This window comes from Saimiri boliviensis, chromosome 15, assembly GCF_048565385.1.
Source record: "Saimiri boliviensis isolate mSaiBol1 chromosome 15, mSaiBol1.pri, whole genome shotgun sequence".
Lineage (NCBI taxonomy): Eukaryota > Metazoa > Chordata > Mammalia > Primates > Cebidae > Saimiri > Saimiri boliviensis.
In genome coordinates, this window is record NC_133463.1 from 19,274,205 (window position 1) to 19,295,701 (window position 21,497).

Consider the following 21,497-nt stretch of genomic DNA (forward strand, 5'->3'; position numbering starts at 1 on the left):
CCTTTGGGTAGGAATTTTTTTTAAGTTGGAAATTTTACTTAGTTTTAGTTTGCTCTCAACTTTAATAATTTGTATAGTCTTATTAGAGATTTTCAAAAATAAAATTAATTTTATTTCTAGGTTTTCACATCGTTTATATGAGTTTTGCCATCTGTAGCTTTTACCAACAATTGTGGTTTAATCAGTTAGAAATAGAGAAGAGTCATTAATCAGGAGAAAATGTCAAATCTAAAAATGAAAGAGGCGGCCCTCATCTATCTTGACAGAAGTGGAGGCCTCCAAAAGTTTATAGATGATTGCAAGTACTACAACGGTACGTTCAGCAAAGGTGGGTTATTTTTTAAAGTTTCAAATAAACTCCTACACATAACTAACCTGACTTTTACATTTGTGTATTTTCACAGATTCAAAACAAAGCTATGCTGTCTATCGATTCAAAATTTTAATAAATCCATCTGATGTTGTTGAATTAGATGCTGAGCTTGGAAATCACATTTTACACCAACCTTTAAAAGCTGCTGAAGTTTTTCAATCAGTAAGTCAAAAAGAGAAATAACTTTATGCCACACAGAATTTTTGGTAACTTTTCTTTTGTTTGAAATTACAGGTCTGTTTTATTGCTGTTAAGACTCTCTCATTAATTGGACAATTGCAGACTGAAACCCAAGTAAGTTTTAGTTAAATTTAACTAAGGAATCTCAGGTACAAATTTGCATGATGACTTGTAAAGAAAATAGTTCTATATTCATAATTTTTTTTTAATTAAAAAGGGTACATTTTTTTCAAAGTTCAATAGAATATCTTACATATGCATCTTTATTTCTTGTATTACCCTGTGTAGCATTAAGCATGTTATAATAAAACTTTTCAAATATACCCAAAAGTAAAAGGAATAATACAATGCACCTTCATATATCTATCACTTGGGTTCAATGTTACAATAGTTTTCCATACCTGCATCATCAGTGTTTTTTTCTGAAATATTTTAAAGCAAATCCCAGACATAATTTGGTATCAACATCCCTACATATTTTGGTATCAACCTCTAAAAATTATGCACATTTTTCTTATATAACCAGAATGCCTTCTACAAAAGTAACAATAATTCCTTGGTATTATCTAATATCCAGTTTACATTTAAGTTTACCCAATTGTTTCAAGAGTATCTTACAATTGGTTTGTTCCAAATCAGGACCAAAACAAGGTTCACACATCATAAGGGGTTCTTACATTTCACTAAGTCTCTTTCTATCTAGAGCCATTTCCTCTCCCTCCCTTTTTATACCATTGACTAATTGTCCTATGTTACATAATCTTGATTTGTCTAATTGCTTCCTTGCAGTGCTATTTATCTTATTTCCCTAACCTCATATTTCTAAAATAGAATTTGGCTGTAAAGGCATTTTAGATTTAGATTCAAATCATTTGACAAGAATATATAATAGTTGGTGTAATATATTACATATTGTGCTATATCAGGAGGATATAGTATCTATTGTTGCACTTTTAATGGTGTCACAATTGATTAGTGGGTTCCTGTCATGTCATTCCGATATTTCCAATATACAGTTTCCCATCAACTTTGACCTAATGGTTTTAGCTGCCATTGATGTTCATTGCCTAGAATCCGCTACTTCATTAGGAGTTGCAAAATTGCAATTTTTCTAATTTTAGCATTCTCTCTGAATTAGCTGAAATTCTTCTGTAAGAGTATTTTTCTCTGGCTAGGCGCAGTGGCTCACAACTGTAATCCTGGCACTTTGAGAGGCTGAGGCAGGCAGATCACCTGAGATCAGGAATTTGAGACCAGCCTGCCCAACATGGCAAAACCCCGTCTCTTCTAAAAATTAAAAAAATTAGCTGGGCATGGTGGCGGGTGCTTGTAATCCTAGCTACTCAGGAGGCTGAGGCAGGAGTATCACTTGAACCCAGGAGGCAGAGGTTACAGTGAGCTGAGATCGCACCACTGTACTCCAGCCTGGGCAACAAGAGTGAAACTCCATCTCAAAAAAAAAAAAAAGTAATTTTCTCTGATCAGCTATTTGGTTACTCTGAAATATAATTTGTACAGAAACGGCAGGGTAAATGTTTGATTCTTTGCCTTTATAAAGAGTAATGACTTAAAATCTAGCAGCCTCCAGTAATGACCAATTTTTTTATTTTTTGGTTTTCCTTTTTTAAATATGAGGAACTCATGAACTTTTAAATATATATGATATATTTCAATGAATCTCTGTCATTCCTTTTGATGCTCATATTATCCTGTCTTTTGTCATTGAGGGTCCCTTCAAATTTGCTCCAATGTCCTTTTGACACAGGCCATTTGTGAGAAGATATCCCAAGTCCATCTGCTATATTTTCTATCCGAGACCTGAAATCAGCCATTTTCCCCAAGGAATCCTGGTTCCTTTTAGTGAGAAATGATACTTAACAAGAGATCACAATCTGGACACTACACATGCTTCTTTGCTGCCTGGCTGACATTGTTTTCTAAGTCTTTTCAGTGGATATGGTCAGAAATTGTGCATATTTAAGGAAATATTACAAGTTCACAGTGATATTTTCAGTTAAAATCTTAGATTATCAGATTTTTACTTCTTTAATTATATATTTGAATGTCATTTCTCTAATGCTTAAAATTTTGGTTCCTAAGAATACAAATATATCATTACTTGATTTACTCTATAATATACTTACTATATTGTGATACATGTCAAATTGGATTTGCAATTTTCATTAATACCATTTTTATGTTCTTATTAGATTAATATAGTGCTGAAATTATCACATTTACCTCCCCTGCCAAGTTATGGTCTTGATCTTTGTGAGTTTCCACTTGATTATACATCTCAGAGATTTTATATGATGCAAGGAATTGTGATTGCAATGACAACTGTAACCAAGTATACACAAGGTGCAAGATTCCTTTGTTCAGATGAAGCGTGCCCTCTTTCAAAAGGTAAGTATTAAAATGTAAAGTCAAAACATTAAGCAATTGGCTAGGCACGGTGGCTCATGCCTGTAATCCCTGTACTTTGGGAAGCCAAGGAGGGAGGATCACCTGAGCTCAGAAGTTTGAGACCAGACTGGGCAACATGGAGAAACCTAGTCTCTACAAAAAATACAAAAATAAGTGCCGCATGGTGACACATGCCTGTAATTTATTGTTTAATCCTAAATCATATTTACAATTAGTTATGAAACACTCAGAAAATAGAAAAAAATTAAATAAAAATTTATATCTCCTAATGTTTATATGTTTACTTTGCATAATCTTGAAATGCATTTTTCTCCTTTTCTCCCCCACCGCCATCCTAACAAGTACACCTGTATTGCTGAAGTACTTGTTCTTCACACATGATTTCATGACTTTGTGAATGAAACAGTTAATGTCCTCTCTCAATCCTTTGGCTTAACATTAGTTTAGTCCTTCTCCAGGACTTCACCATTATACTCACCGCCTCTCATTGGGTTGATTGACCCTCCTCTCTTCTCTCTGAACACTCTGCAAATAAATACCACAGGTGGAAATCTGTCATCTGCTTCTCACTGCCACATATAGAAATTGTGTGCTTAAGCTTTAAAAAATAACAATAACAACAATAAAAAGCTAAATCTGAAAGCAAATATATCTTACCACTGTTTTCTTTCAGGATTTCAATATATAAGAGTGCATGTCCCTGGTGCTACAGAATCTGCAACAATAAGAAATGACTTTTTGTGTGATCTGTGTGCATCTTCACTTCAAGAAGACAGAAAATTTAGAGTACTTGGTGGTAATATGCATTTGTAATCACAATTTTTAAAATAGTGTCTGATATTTCATTGTGGAAATTAAATTGAGTATATATTCTAATATTTAATTCTTTTTTGCTCTTTGCTTTAAGATAAACAAATAGTTGAAATAATTACCACAAAGGCACTTCATGCTTTTCAAGGATCTTCTAACAACCAGCCATTTAGGTTTCAGTCTCTTACAATTTTCCTAAGAGGTAAGTGAATTCTGTTTGAACTCAAATTGCTGCAAAGATATAATTGGCTGGGCACAGTGGCTGGCTCATGCCTGTAATCTCAAAACTTTGGGAGGCTGAGATGGGAGGATCACTTGAGGCCAGGAGTTTGAGACCAGCCCGAGCAATATAGTGAGACCTCATCTCTGCAAATTAAAAAATAAAAAATTAGCCAGATGTGGTGGCATGTGCCTGTAGTCCTAGCTACCTGGAAAGCTAAGATGGGAGGATTGCCTAAGTCCAGAGTTGGAGGCTGCAGTGAGCTGTGATGGTGCCACTGCACTCCAGTCTGGGAAACACAGAGAGACCCTGTCTCTCTTTTTTTTCTTTTCTTTTCTTTATCCACCAGCTGAATTCCAGACCCTGTCTCTAAAAAAAAAAAAAAGAAAGAAAGAAAGAAAGAAAGCTGGTTGGGCATGGTGGCTCATGCCTATAATCTCAGCACTTTGGGAAGCCAAGGAGGGTGGATCACCTGAGGTCAGAAGTCCGAGACCAGCCTGGCCAACATGGTGAAACCCTGTCTCTACTAAAAATACAAAAATTAGCCAGGGGTGGTTGTTCACACCTGTAATCTCAGCACTTTGGGAGGCCAAGGTGGGTGGATTACAAGGTCAGGAGATCAAGACCCTTCTGACTAACACTTACCTCTTAGGAAAATTGTAATATTTCCTTAAATATGCACAATTTCTGACCATATCCACTGAAAAGACTTAGAAAACAATGTCAGCCAGGCAGCAAAGAAGCATGTGTAGTGTCCAGATTGTGATCTCTTGTTAAGTATCATTTCTCACTAAAAGGAACCAGGATTCCTTGGGGAAAATGGCTGATTTCAGGTCTCGGATAGAAAATATAGCAGATGGACTTGGGATATCTTCTCACAAATGGCCTGTGTCAAAAGGACATTGGAGCAAATTTGAAGGGACCCTCAATGACAAAAGACAGGATAATATGAGCATCAAAAGGAATGACAGAGATTCATTGAAATATATCATATATATTTAAAAGTTCATGAGTTCCTCATATTTAAAAAAGGAAAACCAAAAAATAAAAAAATTGGTCATTACTGGAGGCTGCTAGATTTTAAGTCATTACTCTTTATAAAGGCAAAGAATCAAACATTTACCCTACCGTTTCTGTACAAATTATATTTCAGAGTAACCAAATAGCTGATCAGAGAAAATTACTTTTTTTTTTTTTTGAGATGGAGTTTCACTCTTGTTGCCCAGGCTGGAGTACAGTGGTGCGATCTCAGCTCACTGTAACCTCTGCCTCCTGGGTTCAAGTGATACTCCTGCCTCAGCCTCCTGAGTAGCTAGGATTACAAGCACCCGCCACCATGCCCAGCTAATTTTTTTAATTTTTAAAAAATATACTAAAAATAAAAATAAAACAAAACAAAAAAACAAAATTATCCAGGCATGGTGGCACGCGCCTGTAGTCCCAGCTACTCGGGAGGCTGAGGCTGGAGCATTGCTTGAATCCAGGAGGCAGAGGTTGCAGTGAGCCAAGATCGCATCACTGTACTCCAGCCTGGGCAACAGAGCAAGACTACGTTTCAAAAAACAAGCAAACAAACAAAAATTAGCCAGGTGTGGTGGCAGATGCCTGTAATCCCAGCTACTCGGGAGGCTGAGGCAGGAGAATTGCTTAAACCCAGGAGGCGGAGGCTTCAGTGAGCCAATATCCGCCACTGCACACCAGCCTGGTGGCAGAGCGGGACTCTGGACTCCGTCTCAAAAAAAAAAAAAAAAAAAAAGGCAACAGAATTGTTTATGCTTATAAATTACAAATGGTGAATTACAAGTCTTTGGCTGGATGAAGTGGCTCACATCTGTAATCCCAGCACTTTGGGAGGCTGAGGTGGGCAGATCACCTGAGGTCAGGTGTTTAAGACCAAACTGGCCAACATAGTGAAACCCTATCTCTACTGAAAATTGAAAAAATTAGCCAGGCGTGATGGCGGACGGAAGGCTGAGGGAGGAGACTTGCTTAAACCTAGGAAGTGGAGGTTGCAGTGAGCTGAGATCATGCCACTGCACTCAAGTCTGGGCAGCAAGAGTGAAACTTTGTCTTGGGGGGAAAAAAAAAAAGGAATCAAGTCTTCTAATTCTTGAGTGTTTTTAAAAGTCATATTTAGTTAATATATCAATTATTCATTCAATTAAAATTATTATTTTAATATCACTTAAAATGATATTAGCACTTACTATGTCCCAAGCACTGAGCTAAGTCCCAGGGTTAGTTATTGTAAGACAGTGATCTCCTATTATTCTGTGTGTCTTACATAAATATTGGAGTTATTGTTTAGCTTTCTGGGGCTGGAGAGAAAAGAAAAAAAAGAAATACCACTCTGATCTTCACAGAGATAAGTTAACCCTTGCTCCTTACTGTAAGCCTTTATTTCATAGCTTTATAATCAACCAACTTCTAATTGTGGAATGGAGGATCACAATTTTTACTGCGTTTTTAAAAATAAATTTTGAATTCATGCAAAGGGTTGCCCAGGCTCTAGGTATGAGAGAGGAACCTAGTATAATGCAAGAGGGTAGACTTTGTAGGAAGGCAAACCTAAATGTGAATTTCAGTTCTGCTTCTTACTATTTAGCCTTGTTTAAGCTATGTAACCTCTCAGTTTCCTCATATATAAAGTACAGATAAGAATATCTTATAGGCCAGACATGGTGTTTCACACCTGTAATCCCAACATTTTAGGAGGCCGAGGCAGGAGGATTGCTTGAACCATAGAATTTGAGGTTACAGGCCGGGCGCGGTGGCTCAAGCCTGTAATCCCAGCACTTTGGGAGGCCGAGGAGGGTGGATCATGAGGTCAAGAGATCGAGACCATCCTGGTCAACATGGTGAAACCCCGTCTCTACTAAAAATACAAAAAATTAGCTGGGCATGGTGGCGCGTGCCTGTAATCCCGGCTACTCAGGAGGCTGAGGCAGGAGAATTGCCTGAACCCAGGAGGCGGAGGTTGTGGTGAGCCGAGTCCGCTCCATTGCACTCCATCCTGGGTAACAAGAGCGAAACTCCATCTCAAAAAAAAAAAAAAAAAAAAAGAATTTGAGGTTACAGTGAGCTGATTGTGCCACTGCCCTACAGCCTGGGCAACAGAAGACTTTGTCTCAAAGCAAACAAAAATACAAATATTTTATAGGTTAAATAATGTTTTTACAACTACTTACACGTATTGTAGACAGTAAAATTATTTTCCTCCCAAATAAAACGATCACTTATAAGGTCATTTTTTAAAATTGCATTTTAGGTTTTGAGGTACATTTGAAGAACATGCAAGATAGTTGCATAGGTACACACATCGCAGTGTGATTTGCTGCCTTCCTCCCCTTCACCTATATCTGGCATTTCTCTGAATGCTATCTCTCCCCAACACCCCACCCACCACTGTCCCTCCCCAATTTCCCCCCAACAGACCCCAGTGTGTATTGCTCCCCTCCCTGTGTCCATGTGATCTCATTGTTCAACACCTGCCTGTGAGTGAGAACATGCGGTGTTTGATTTTCTGCTCTTGTGTGAGTGTGCTGAGAATGATGGTTTCCAGGTTCATCCATGTCCCTAAAGGACACGAACTCATTGTTTTTGATGGCTGCATAATATTCCATGGTGTATATGTGCCACATTTTCCCTGTCCAGTCTATAATCAATGGGCATTTGGGTTGGTTCCAGGTCTTTGCTATTGTAAACAGTGCTGCAATGAACATTCGTGTGCATGTGTCCTTATATTAGAACGATTTATAATCCTTTGGATATATACCCAGTAATGGGATTGCTGGGTCAAATGGAATTTCTATTTCTAGGTCCTTGAGGAATCGCCACACTGTCTTCCACAATGGTTGAACTAATTTACACTCCCACCAATAGTGTAAAAGTGTTCCTATTTCTCCACATCCTCACCAGCATGTGTTGTCTCCAGATTTTTTAATGATCGCCATTTGAACGGGCGTGAGATGGTATCTCAATGTAGTTTTGATTTGCATTTCTCTAATGACCAGTGATGATGAGCATTTTTTCATATGTTTGTTGGCCTCCTGTATGTCTTCTTTTGTAAAGTGTCTGTTCATATCCTTTGCCCACTTTTGAATGGTCTTGTTTGTTTTTTTCTTATAAATCTGTTTCAGTTCTTTGTAAATTCTAGAAATGAGCCCTTTGTCGGATGGGTAGACTGCAAAAATTTTTCCCATTCTTTTGGTTGCCAGTTCACTCTAATGACTGTTTCTTTTGCCATGCAGAAGCTGTGGAGTTTGATTAGGTCCCATTTGTCTATTTTGGCTTTTGTTGCCAATGCTTTTGGTGTTTTGGTCATGAAGTCCTTGCCTACACCTATGTCCTGAATGGTTTTGCCTAGATTTTCTTCTAGGGTTTTTATGGTGTTAGGTCTTATGTTTAAGTCTTTAATCTATCTGGAGTTAATTTTAGTGTAAGGTGTCAGGAAGGAATCCAGTTTCTGCTTCCTGCACGTGGCTAGCCAGTTTTCCCAACACCATTTATTAAAAAGGGATTCCTTTCCCCACTGCTTGTTTTTCTCAGGTTTGTCAAAGATTGGATGGTTGTAGATATGTTGTGTTGCCTTCGAGGCCTCTGTTCTGTTCCATTGGTCTATATCTCTGTTTTGGTACCAGTACCATGCTGTTTTGATTACTGTAGCCTTGTAGTATAGTTTGAAGTCCAGTAGTGTGGTGCCTCCTGCTTTGTTCTTTTTGCTTAGAATTGACTTGGCTATGTGGGCTCTCTTTTGGTTCCATATGAAGTTTAAGGTATTTTTTTCCAGTTCTTTGAAGAAGGTCGTTGGTAGCTTGATGGGGATAGCGTTGAATCTGTAAATTACTTTGGACAGTATGGCCATTTTCACGATATTGATTCTTCCTAACCATGAACATGGAATGTTTCTCCATCTGTTTGTGTCCTCTCTTATTTCAATGAGCAGTGGTTTGCAGTTCTTCTTGAAGAGGTCCTTTACGTTCCTTGTTAGTTGTATTCCTAGGTATTTTATTCTCTTTGTAGCAATTGTGAATGGCAATTCATTCTTGATTTGGCTCTCTTTAAGTCTGTTATTGGTGTATAAGAATGCTTGTGATTTTGGCACATTGATTTTGTATCCTGAGACTGCTGAAGTTGCTTATCAGTTTCAGGAGATTTTGGGGTGAGACAGTGGGGTCTTCTAGATATACAATCATGTTGTCTGCAAATACAGACAATTTGACTTCCTCCTTTCCTATTTGAATACATTTTCTTTTTCTTGCCTGATTGCTCTGGCTAGAACTTCCAGTACTATATTGAATAGGAGTGGTGAGAGAGGGCATCCTTGTCTAGTGCCAGATTTCAAAGGGAATGCTTCCAGTTTTTGCCCATTCCGTATGATATTGGCTGTTGGTTTGTCGTAAATAGCTTTTATTATTTTGAGATACGATCCGTCAATCCCTAGTTTATTGAGGGTTTTTAGCATAAAAGGCTGTTGAATTTTGTTAAAGGCCTTCTCTGCATCAATGAAGATAATCATGTGGTTTTTGTCTTTGGTTCTATTTATGTGGTGAATTACATTTATTGACTTGTGTATGTTGAACCAGCCTTGCATCCCTGGGATGAAGCCTACTTGGTCATGGTGGATAAGCTTTTCAATGTGCTGTTGCAATCGGCTTGCCAGTATTTTATTGAAGATTTTCACATCTATGTTCATCATGGATATTGGCCTGAAGTTTTCTTTTCTTATTGAGTCTCTGCTGGGTTTTGGTATCAGGATGATGTTGGTCTCATAAAATGATTTGGGAAGGATTCCCTCCTTTTGGATTATTTGGAATAGTTTCAGAAGGAATGGTACCAGCTCCTCTTTGTATGTCTGGTAGAATTCGGCTGTGAACCCATCTGTACCTGGGCTTTTTTTTGGGTGGTAGGCTCTTAATTGCTGCCTCGACTTCAGACCTTATTATTGGTCTATTCAGGGTTTCGACTTCTTCCTGGTTTAGGCTTGGGAGGAGGCAAGTGTCCAGGAATTTATCCGTTTCTTCCGGGTTTACTAGTTTATGTGCATAGAGTTGTTTGTAGTAATCTCTGATAATGGTTTGAATTTCTGTGGAATCTGTGGTCATATCCCCTTTATCGTTTTTATTGCATCTATTTGGTTATTCTCTCTTTTCTTTTTTATTAATCTGGCTAGTGGTCTGTCTATTTTGTTGATCTTTTTGAAAAACCAGCTCCTGGATTTATTGATTTTTTGAAGGGTTTTTTGTGTCTCTATCTCCTTCAGTTCTGCTCTGATCTTAGTTATTTCTTGTCTTCTGCTAGGTTTTAAGTTTTTTTGATCTTGCTCCTCTAGCTCTTTCAATTTTGATGATAGGGTGTCAGTTTTCAATCTATCCTTGCTTCTCATGTGGGCACTTATTGCTATATATTTTCCTCTAGAGACTGCTTTAAATGTGTCCCAGAGATTCTGGTATGTTGTGTCTTTGTTCTCATTGGTTTCGAAGAACATCTTTATTTCTGCCTTCATTTCATTGTTTATCCAGTCAACATTCAAGAGCCAGTTGTTCAGTTTCCATGAAGCTGTGCAGTTCTGAGTTAGTTTCTGCATTCTGAGTTCTAACTTGATTGCACTGTGGTCTGAGAGACTGTTTGTTATGATTTCCATTCTTTTGCATTTGCTGAGGAGTGATTTGCTTCCAATTACATGGTCAATTTTAGAGTAGGTGTGATGTGGTGCTGAGAAGAATGTATATTCTGTGGATTTGGGGTGGAGAGTTCTGTAAATGTCTATTAGGTTTGCTTGTTCCAGGTCTGAGTTCAAGTCCTGGATATTCTTGTTAATTTTCTGTCTCATTGATCTGTCTAATATTGACAATGGGGTGTTAAAGTCTCCCACTATTATTGTGTGGGAGTCTAAGTCTCTTTGTAAGTCATTAAGAACTTGCCTTTTGTATCTGGGTGCTCCAGTATTGGGTGCATATATATTTAGGATTGTTAGCTCTTCTTGTTGCATTGATCCTTTTACCATTATGTAATGTCCTTCTTTGACTCTTTTGATCTTTTTTGCTTTAAAGTCTATTTTATCAGAGACGAGAATTGCAACTCTTGCTTTTTTTTGCTCTCCATTTGCTTGGTAAATCTTCCTCCATCCCTTTATTTTGAGCCTATGTGTATCCTTGCATGTGAGATGGGTTTCCTGGATACAGCACACCGATGGGTTTTGGCTTTTTATTCAATTTGTCAGTCTGTGTCTTTTGATTGGGGCATTTAGTCCATTTACATTTAGGGTTAATATTGTTATGTGTGAATTTGATACTGCCATTTTGATGCTAGCTGGTTATTTTGCCCATTAGTTGATGCAGATTCTTGATTGTGCTGGTGCTCTTTACCATTTTGTATGTTTTTGGAGTGGCTGGTACTGGTTGTTCCTTTCTATGTGTAGAGTCTCTTTCAGGAGCTCTTGTAAAGCAGGTCTGGTTGTGATGAAATCTCTGAGTACTTGCTTGTTCGCAAAGGATTTTATTTGAAGCTTAGTTTGGCTGGTTAGGAGATTCTGGGTTGAAAGTTCTTTTCTCTAAGGATGTTGAATATTGGCCCCCACTCTCTTCTGGCTTGTAGGGTTTCTGCTGAGAGTCTGATGGCCTTCCTTTTTTGGGTAACCTGACCTTTCTCTCTGGCTGCCCTTAGCATTTTCTCCTTCATTTCAACCCTGGTGAATCTGACGATTATGTGCCTTGGGGTTGCTCTTCTTGAGGAATATCTTTGTGGTGTTCTCTGTATTACCTGCACTTGAATATTGGCCTGCCTTGCTTGGTTGGGGAAGTTTTCCTGGATAATATCCTGAAGAGTATTTTCCGGCTTGGATTCATTCTCTTCGTCACATTCAGGTACACCTATCAAATGTAGATTAGGCCTTTTCACATAGTCCCACAGTTCTTGGAGACTTTGTTCATTCCTTTTTACCCTTTTTTCCTCTATTCTTGCCTTTTCATTTTATTTCACTGAGTTGATCCTTTCTTCTGCTTGGTCAATTCAGCTGTTGAAACTTGTGCATGTTTCGCAAAGTTCTCGTGTTGTGTTTTTCAGCTCCATCAATTCACTTATATTCCTTTCTAAGTTGTCCATTCTCATTAGCATTTCATCAAATCTTTTTTCAAGGTTCTTCATTTCTTTGCATTGGATTAGAACATGTTCTTTTAGCTCACAGAAGTTTCTTATTACCCACCTTCTGAAGTCCGATTCTGTCATTTCATCACACTCATTCTCCAACCAGCCTTGTTCCCTTGCTGGCAAGGAGTTGTGATCCCTTGTTAGGAGGAGAAGTGTTCTGGTTTCGGGTGTTTTCATTCTTTTTGCACTGGTTTCTTCTCATCTTTGTGGATTTATCCACCTGTTGTCTTTGTAGTTGCTCACTTTCAGATTGGGTCTCTGGGTGAAATTCCAGTTTGTGGATGATGAAGTTATTTCTGTTTCTTAGTTTTCCTTCTAACAGTCTAGCCCCTCTGCTGTAGGACTGCTGAGGTCCACTCCAGGCCCTGCTTGCCTGGGGATCACCTGCAGCAGTTGCAGAACAGTAAGGGTTGCTACCAGTTTCTTCCTCTGCTATATTTGTCCCAGAGTGATACCCGCCAAATGTCAGTGTGTTCTCTCCTTTATGAGATGACTTTTTGGACATATGGGGGTCAGGGAGCTGCTTGAGGAGACAGTCTGTCCTTTATTGGAGATCAAGTGCTGAGCTGTGAGCGCCGTTGTTCATTCAGAGTTGCTGGGCAGGTACGTTTAGGTCTGCTGCAGCAGAACTCGTAAACTCTTTTTTTTTTTTTTTTTTTTTTTCCCCAGATGCTCTGTCCCAGGGAGTTAGGGCTTTATTTATGAGTTTCCGTTGTGCTGCTACCTTTTTTTTTCAGGGCTGCCCTGCCCAGCGAGGAGGCAGCCTAGTCACTGTCTGCCTGCAGAAGCTTTGCTGAGCTGCTGTGAGCTCCACCCAGCTGCCATATGATCTTCTCTGCAGTCCTGTTTGTATGGGTGTAGTTAGAACTGCCTCGGCAATGATGGCCCATCTCTGTAATGGCAGACTCTCTCTGTAATGGCAGATTGCCTCAGCAACGGCGGGTTGCCTAGGCAATGGCGCTCTGCCTCAGTGATGGCGAACTACCTCCGTAGTGGTGGAGTGTCTTGGTAATGGCAGACGCCCCTCCCCTTCAAAGCTGAACCATCCTAGGTTCAGCTGTGGTTGCTGTGAAACTCTCAACCCAGAGCATTTTCAATTGCTTTTTTCTTTCTTTTTTTTTGTGGGGATGGGTCCAGTTGAGCCTGATCACCTGACTGCCTGACTCAGAGTCTGTTTTTTTTTTTTTTTAGTTGAATGGTCGACTCTCTCCCAGGTGTTCCATTCACCTGTTGAAAAGGCATCAGGATCTGTGTGATTTCTCATGTGGCAACTCACTGCGCCTGCTGAAACAGTGGTGCTGAGATTTGTGGAGTTTTTTTTGCCCAGGAATCTCCTGGCCTGCCTCCCTGTTTCAGTTCCTTTTTAAATCAGATGGATGGGCGATCTGCCTTCCCAGGTCTCCAATCGCCAGCTAAAAGGGCACCCAGACCAGTGTATTTTGTACAGAGAACTGCGTGCCAGGGCGCTGGCAAAGTAGTCGTGCTGGCCAAAACAGCTGCACTGGCCAAAACCGCCGCACTGGTGACCCATGGTGCTCCTCCACCTGGGAATCTCCTGGTCTGTGGGCAATAAAAATCCATCTGGAAATGCAGCGTTCACTCACCCTCTGTGCTTTCACTGGGAACTGCAATCCTGAGCTGTTCCTAGTTGGCCATCTTGGGTCCTCTCCCCAAGATTTCTAGTCTTAAATGGTCTATAAGGTCATTTTTATTAACATTCCTTTTCATTGAATGCAAAGATGTTTCATGTTATATAGAATAATTTTATTTTCTTTGGCCATATTATATAAGATTGTCTAGTTGCTATATCATATGCTTCTTGAAGTTAATTCATCATTGCACATAAGAATCAAAATTTATCAGCAATAAAATTGCATCAGTTTACATTATTAGCATAACTCTATATGGATATTATGCTAAACAAAAGTAAATACTCCAAACTCAACTACTGAATTGTTATTATTAGTTCTGGCTTTTTGAACCACATGATCATGTACAAGGTTCATTTAGTGAATATGCATTTTCTTCTGTCTTTAATAACTTTAGATGAATCAGTGAATAAAATGAATATGGGAAATGAATATAAAATTATTGGAATTCCAACCTGTGTAAAAACCTCACAAACTGCTGTCTGTATAGAAGCAAATAGCATAACTTTTTGTAATGCAAAAGGTAAGGAAAATGTTAGTGTTATATATTAACAAATATTTACATTTAAATGTATTTGTTCAGCAGATAAGTATTGTTTGCCTGTGTGCTAGGCATTCTTCTAAGCACTAAGGATACAACTGTAAACAGGACAGTCAAGGTTTCTGCTCTTAAATCGTATGGTAGACAGTCAATAAACATGTAAAGTAAGCAAAAGACAATTTCAGATAGTAAGTACACGAAGGAAATAAAACAGGAAAATGTGGAAACTTGCTAGCATGTTTTGGCTAAGCCTTATTTTAGTTTTTTAAATAATTAATGAGAAAAATGTTTCAGAGTTAGAAATTAGTCAAAGGGTTTTTCTATACCACCCTTTATTTACTAGCCAAGGCAATTCTGGATTAACTGTTGTGGTTTGAGAAGAAGGGCTCAATAAAATAGCATCCTTTTCCTCAACTGAATTCTGAATCAAATAAAAAAATAAGATAAAGGCAGATGAGGACCAAAATATCACCTTTATTACTGATAATTTCCTTTAACAACTCCAACATGCTTTAGCATTATGTAAACAAAAGTGGAGAGCAGACCTCTTCTTTTAACTTGGCTCACAAATATCTAAATATAGATAAGGCTGGTTAAATATTGAATAGAGTTGGATTTTATTTATAATCCATATGTTCCTTGAATGGGCTATATACTTTCAAAGTGATCCCCAAATGCAGAAGGACCTGAGAAGTGAAAGGAGGCAGACAAGTCCAGCTTGTCATTATAGGGTGGTTTTATTGGGGAACTTATGGACAAAAGCACAGTCTTGGGTAGCTGCAAGACAGACCCAGGAATTATATAGGAAAGGAGTACGTATGCTTCAGAGGGATTGGATAGGAATTTGACCTAAGGACAAGATTTACAGTAAGTTTGAATTTATCAAGGTTGATTGATCTAAAGGCAGGATTTATGGTAAATATATGCTCTTGCAAGAGGAACAATAGATCAACTGGAAATCTCAGTGCATTTGCAGATCTGGGGTTAATCAGAAGTCAAATGGCAAGTTAGCTTCCAAGATGAAGTTTCTTTTTTTTTTGAGACAGTTTTGCTCTGTCATCCAGGCTGGAGTGCAATGGTGCAATCTTGGCTCACTGCAACCTCCACCACCACGCCCAGCTAATTTTTGTATTTCTGGTAGAGACAGGGTTTCACCATTTTGGCCAGGCTGGTCTCGGACTCCTGACCTCAGGTGATCCGCCCTCCTCAGCCTCCCAAAGTGCTAGGATTACAGGTGTGAGCCACCACATCCAACCCAAGATGAAGTTTCTTTAGCCTCCCCACTGTGGATAATCATCAGTAGTAATAGAGACCCAAGTTGAATTTAAATGTTAAGTAGATTCTAAATACTTCTACTTACTTAAAAAGAAAACTTCTTAAAAGAACAAAAAAGTTAAAGAAAGAAAGCACTGATGAACTATAGAGGGTTTAGTGATTTTTAAAATATTTTCTGCTAAGTGTTTAAAAATTTATTGATTTGGTAGCAGAACATGACTTTTCTATAGATGGAGAGTGTGCTTTCTTATGCCGAACTCCAGAATGAGGCATATTTAACTACCCAAATGTGGCAAGAGCCGGACTAAAGTAGGCTCTCTTAGTCCATGGGCATGGATGAGTAGAGGAAATCATTGCTCTCTGATGGCAGCCCAGAAAGGAGAATGGGACTGGGTTATACATGCACAGCCGTTTCACCCAAACTATCAATTGGATAAATCACTCATTTCTTTCAGGAGATAGACAGTGAGAGGATGGAGAAGATCTAGAATTTTACAGTATAATACAGTACAGTGCTTTCAAAGTAGTGGAATATAAATATTTCCATTTAACAGTGACATTCAAATATTTCCCATTCTGCTTATTATTCCTCTTTGAAGGCGATACATAGAAATATAATAGCAAACACAGCAATTCAGGAGCTCCATGATCTGGTTTGCTCACATAGATCTTAAAAGGAGAAGAATAAGAAATTTGCCTGCAACCCACAGCCAATCTACGTGAACGCACAGGGTGACTTCTTCCTTGCATTACATTCCCTGAGATAGAAATGATAAACTAGCATGACCTCAAATTATAATTTAATATCCTTCTAAGAATTTAAAGGCCAGGCACGGTAGCTCAGACCTTTAATCATAGCACTTTGGGGAGGCCAACGGAGGAGAATCAACTGAGGCCAAGGGTTAAAGACCAGCCTGGGAAACATAACAAGATCTCGTCTCTCTAAAAAAAAAAAGAAAAAGAAAAAGAATAGGCATTATTAGAAGTATACTTTGATAACATTTTAGATAAAGGAAATTAAATATCTATAGTGTTTTCTTGTTTTAAAATCCTTTCTAATATATATGTTAATATTTACTTTCAGTTCCTTCAGGAATTAGTGACAACTTCAGGTGTCTTCTCTCCTTAACTTCCAGCTCATGCTGGAAATTTACAGCAATACTTGCCAATATCTTTGCATCGCAAATTACTCCTCCTGGGACTTACAATTTGCTCAAGCTCTGTTTGTTGATGAGTCTGGTACAGATAACTGACCGTAAGAAGGAACTGGAAGATTGTCTGGATATTTTAATAATAACAAGTGATACTCTACTTGCAGACAGGTAAATATGTGACATGAACTTTTACAAATATTGATTGGTCGCAGATTTGCATACATCCTTTCCATGAGCATTATTACAAGAAGAATATTTAGAATGTTTCTGAGCCAGTATAAATATTTAAATCAATCCTTATCAATAAAATTTGAAACCTTTGAAAGATAAATTGATAAGTGATAAATTGAATTACTCCAAGTTTCAACTAATTTCCCCACTCAGACCTTTGTAAGTAAATACATCCTTCCCAGTCTTCCTTTCTCCCCATTCCCTAGCTCTGTATTCTCTTTCTGTACTTCGTTTTGAATAATCCTCCCCCTAAGGAACAAACAAACCATTTTCTTATCTTTCTTCAATATTCCAATCAATAATACTGACTCACTACATCCAAATAAGGTTGTTAGAAGTGCCGTAATTAGGCTGGGCATGGTGGCTCACACCTATAATCCCAGCACTTTGGGAGGCTGAGGTGGGTGGATCACCTGAGGTCAGGAGTTCAAGACCAACCTGGCCAACATGGTGAAACCCTATCTCTCCTAAAAATACAAAAATTAGCTGGGCATGGTGGCGGGCACCTAATCACAGCTGCTTGGAAGACTGGGGCAGGATAATCACTTGTAACTGGGAGGCGGAAGTTGCAATAAGCCAAGATCCCACCATTGCACTCCAGCCTGGGCCACAAGAGCGAAACTCTGTCTCAAAAAAAAAAAAAAAAAAAGAAGTGCCATAATTACTGTTTTTGCGGGGAACATCATCCTAACTTTGGAGTAAGCCTCTACTCAGCATTTTGTGGCTCCCTACTAGCAAGTACCTTTTCCTTTAAAAAGTTGTTTAAATATTCACAAAGCCAGGAATAAGCTCCTTATTTAGTATCTTGTACACAATTCCAAGGCATAAAATAAATTTACAAAATGAATTTAAAATAGAAAAATATAAAATTCAAATTAACAGTAATTTAATTGAACAGATTATGTTTTGCTAAAATTAAATTGCCACCAAATGCCGATTTTACCACTTTATTCTTCTATTAACAGAACAGAAGAGTATTTATGGTCAAGAGTGGTGGCTTATGCCTGTAATCCCTGCACTTTGGGAGGCTGAGGTGGGTGGATCATGAGATTAGGAGGTCAAGACCGTCCTAGCTAACACTGAAATCCCATCTCTACTAAAAATACAAAAAATTAGCTGGGCATGGTGGCACATGCCTGCAGTCCCAGCAACCCGGGAGGCTGAGGCAGGAGAATCGCTTAAACTCGGGAAATGGAGGTTGCAGTGAGCCAAGATCGCACCACTGCACTCCAGCCTGGGCTACAGAGCAAGACTCCATCTCAAAAATAATAATAATAATAATAGAGTATTTGTTTCCTCACAGCCTCACCAACTCTGGTATTATCAAACTTTTATTTTTGTTATTTTTGTTTGTTTGTTTGAGACAGGGTCTCACTCTGTCACCAGGTTGGAATGCAGTAGCATGATCATGGCTCACTACAGCCTCAATCTCCTAGGCTCAGGTGATCCTCCAGACTTAGCCTCCTGAGTAGCTAGGACTACAGGCACACACCACTACACCAGGCTAATTTTTAAATTTCTTATAGAAATAAAGTCTCCTTATATTGCCAAGTCTGAACTCCTGGCCTCAAGTGATCCTCTCACTTCATTATCAAACTTTAAAATTTTACAATCTGATAGGTAGAAATTTGTATTTTATTTTAATTTGCATTTATTTAATTGGAAATAACTTTTGGCATCATATAAAACTTATTAAACATGTATTATTTTTCTATGAACCTCCCATTCTTGATTTTTTTTAAATTATGTTGTTTATTTGTGATTTGTGCTGCTTGTAAATTAAGGCCTTTCTCTGTCTGTTTGACATTAACCTTTTGATTTTTTAAAAATGATATTTGGGGCTGTGTGAGAGATTGGTTTGTTTTTTTCTTTTTAGGTATAATTTATGTACAGTGAAATAATCAGATCTTATAATCACTAAAAAAAACAATGAGTTTTGACAAATACATATACTCCTTTAATCACCACCACAATAAGATATAGAACATTTCTATCACCACAGAAATTTCCCTCATTTCCTCTTCCAATCGCTTCCTATCTCCACTGGTGATTTCTGTCACCATAGATCAATTTTCCTGTTCTTGAACTTCAAATAATGAAATTATACAGTGTATCCTCTTTTAGGTCTACTTTCTCTTACTCAACAAAATGTTTTTGAATTGAACCAGTTGTGTACATCAGTAGTTCATTGTTTCTGTTGATGAGCAGCATTTCATTATACAAATGTACCAAAATTCACTTATCTGTTCACATAGTGGAAGACATTTGGTTTTGCATGTTTTGACTATTATGAATAAAGCTGCTGTAAACATTCTTGTAAAAGTCTTTTTGTGGACATGTATTTTCATTATCGTGGGTAAATACCTAGGAGTGGAATTGCTGGATCATGAGGTAGATTTATAACTTTTTGAGAAACTGCCAGTTGGCTGGGCATGGTGGCTCATGCCTGTAATTCAAACACTTTGGGAGGCTGAGGAGGGCAGATCACCTGAGGTCAGGAATTTGAGACCAGCCTAGCCAATGTGGGGAAACTCCATCTCTATTAAAAGTACAAAAATTAGGCAGGCATGGTGGCAAGTGCCTGTAGATCTAACTATACTTGGGAAGCTGAGGTACAAGATCTGCTTGAACCCAGGAGGTGGAGGTTGCAGTGAGCCAAGATAGTGCCACTGCACTCCAGCCTGGGCAACAGAGCGAGACTCTGTCTCAAAAAAAAAAAAAAGGGAAGAAACTGCTAGTTTTCCGAAGTGGTTATACCATTTTATATTTCTACTAACAATATAAAGAGTTCCTCTTGTTTCCATCTTTGTCAACATTTGGTATTGTCAGCCCTTTTCATTTTAGCCATACTAGTGGGAATGAAATGATATGTCATTGCTCTTTTTTTTTTTTTTTTGAGACAGAGTTTTGCTCTGTTGCCCAGGCTGGAGTGCAGTGGTGTGATATCGGCTCACTACAACCTCAACCTCCCGGATTCAAGTAATTCTCTTGCCTTAGCCTCCTGAGTAGCTGGGATTACAGGCATGTGCTACCACACCCAGCTACTTTTTTGTATTTTTAGTAGAGATGGGGTTTTTTCACCGTGTTAGCCAGGATGATCTCAATCTCCTGATCTCATGATCCACTCACCTTCCTCCCAAAGTGCTAGGATTACAAGTGTGAGCCACCGTGCCCAGCCGGATAAGTCATTGTTCTAATTTGCATTTTCCTGATGACTATTGATTTGAGTTCTTTTTCATGTGCTTATTGGCCACTCACATAACTTTTTTAATGAAGTGTCTGTTCAAGTCCTTTGTTCATTTTTTAGCTTAGCTGTTCTCGATGCATGTCCTTTGCCAAATGTATGTATTATAAAGTTTCTCTCCAGGTATAAAGGTTTTTTAAAAATTGTCTAAAGGTATCTTTGATGAGCAGACTTTTTAGTTTTGATGAAGTTCAGTTTATTATTTTATTTTATGCTTAGTGTTTTCTGACTTCTGTTTAAGAAATCTTTGTCTATCCCAAGGTCATGAAGAGTTTTAAAATGTTTTCTTCCAGAAGCATTATAATTTTAGTTTACTATTTATTTATTCCTGTAGAATCAAGTCTTGCTAGGCTGGTCTCAAACTTCCAGGCTCAAGCAATCCTCCTGCCTCAATCTCCCAGAGATTGGTAGAAAGCATGAGTTAAAGTTAATGTTTTTCACATGCATTATCCAATTTTTCCACACTAATTGTTGAAAGATTTTCCTTTCCCCATTAAATTGTTTTGATACTACTGTTCAAAAGCAATCAAACAGAGTAAAATCTGGGTATAAAATTGAACTGGGTGTAAATCTCTTTGAACTCTTTTTTAATACTTTGAAAAGTATTTGTCTATACTTATACCAGTATTGTACTCTTTTTGATTATTGTAGCTTTATGTTCAGTCTTTTTTTTTTTTTTTTTTTTTTTTTTGAGACGGAGTTTCGCTCTTGTTAGCCAGGCTGGAGTGCAATGGCGCAATCTCGGCTCACCGCAACCTCCGCCTCCTGGGCTCAGGCAATTCTCCTGCCTCAGCCTCCTAAGTAGCTAGGATTACAGGCACGCACCACCATGCCCAGCTAGTTTTTTGTATTTTTAGTAGAGACGGGGTTTCACCATGTTGACCAGGATGGTCTTGATCTTTCGACCTCGTGATCCACCCGCCTCGGCCTCCCAAAGTGCTGGGATTACAGGCTTGAGCCACCGCGCCCGGCGCTTTATGTTCAGTCTTGAAATCAAGTAATGCACCTTTATCCTTCACTTTAAATATTAAAAAGAAATGAGATTCTTTGCTTTTTTTTTTTTTTTTTTTTTTTTTTTTTTTTTTTTTTGAGAGAGAGAGTCGCTCTGTTGCCCAGGCTGGAGTGCAGTGGTGCCATCTCGGCTTACTGCAACCTCCACCTCCTGGGTTCAAGTGATTCTCCTGCCTCAGTCTCCTGAGTAGCTGGGATTACAGGCACACACCACTCTGCCTGGCTAATTTTTGT

At 38.5% G+C, this 21,497-nt stretch overlaps 1 protein-coding gene across 1 annotated transcript in view; it reads left to right on the forward strand.

The window, feature by feature from the left end:
- The window catches only part of MCMDC2 (minichromosome maintenance domain containing 2), a 58,646-nt gene that overhangs the window by 2,284 nt on the left and 34,865 nt on the right, over nucleotides 1-21,497 (forward strand). Inside the window, exons 2-9 of the mRNA XM_074386722.1 lie at nucleotides 121-313; nucleotides 405-535; nucleotides 608-667; nucleotides 2,764-2,959; nucleotides 3,654-3,776; nucleotides 3,888-3,992; nucleotides 14,205-14,330; nucleotides 16,708-16,945. Of these exons, the coding sequence (XP_074242823.1) occupies nucleotides 220-313; nucleotides 405-535; nucleotides 608-667; nucleotides 2,764-2,959; nucleotides 3,654-3,776; nucleotides 3,888-3,992; nucleotides 14,205-14,330; nucleotides 16,708-16,945 (1,073 nt within the window). The 5' untranslated portion in view covers nucleotides 121-219. The remainder of the gene's footprint in view (nucleotides 1-120; nucleotides 314-404; nucleotides 536-607; nucleotides 668-2,763; nucleotides 2,960-3,653; nucleotides 3,777-3,887; nucleotides 3,993-14,204; nucleotides 14,331-16,707; nucleotides 16,946-21,497) is intronic.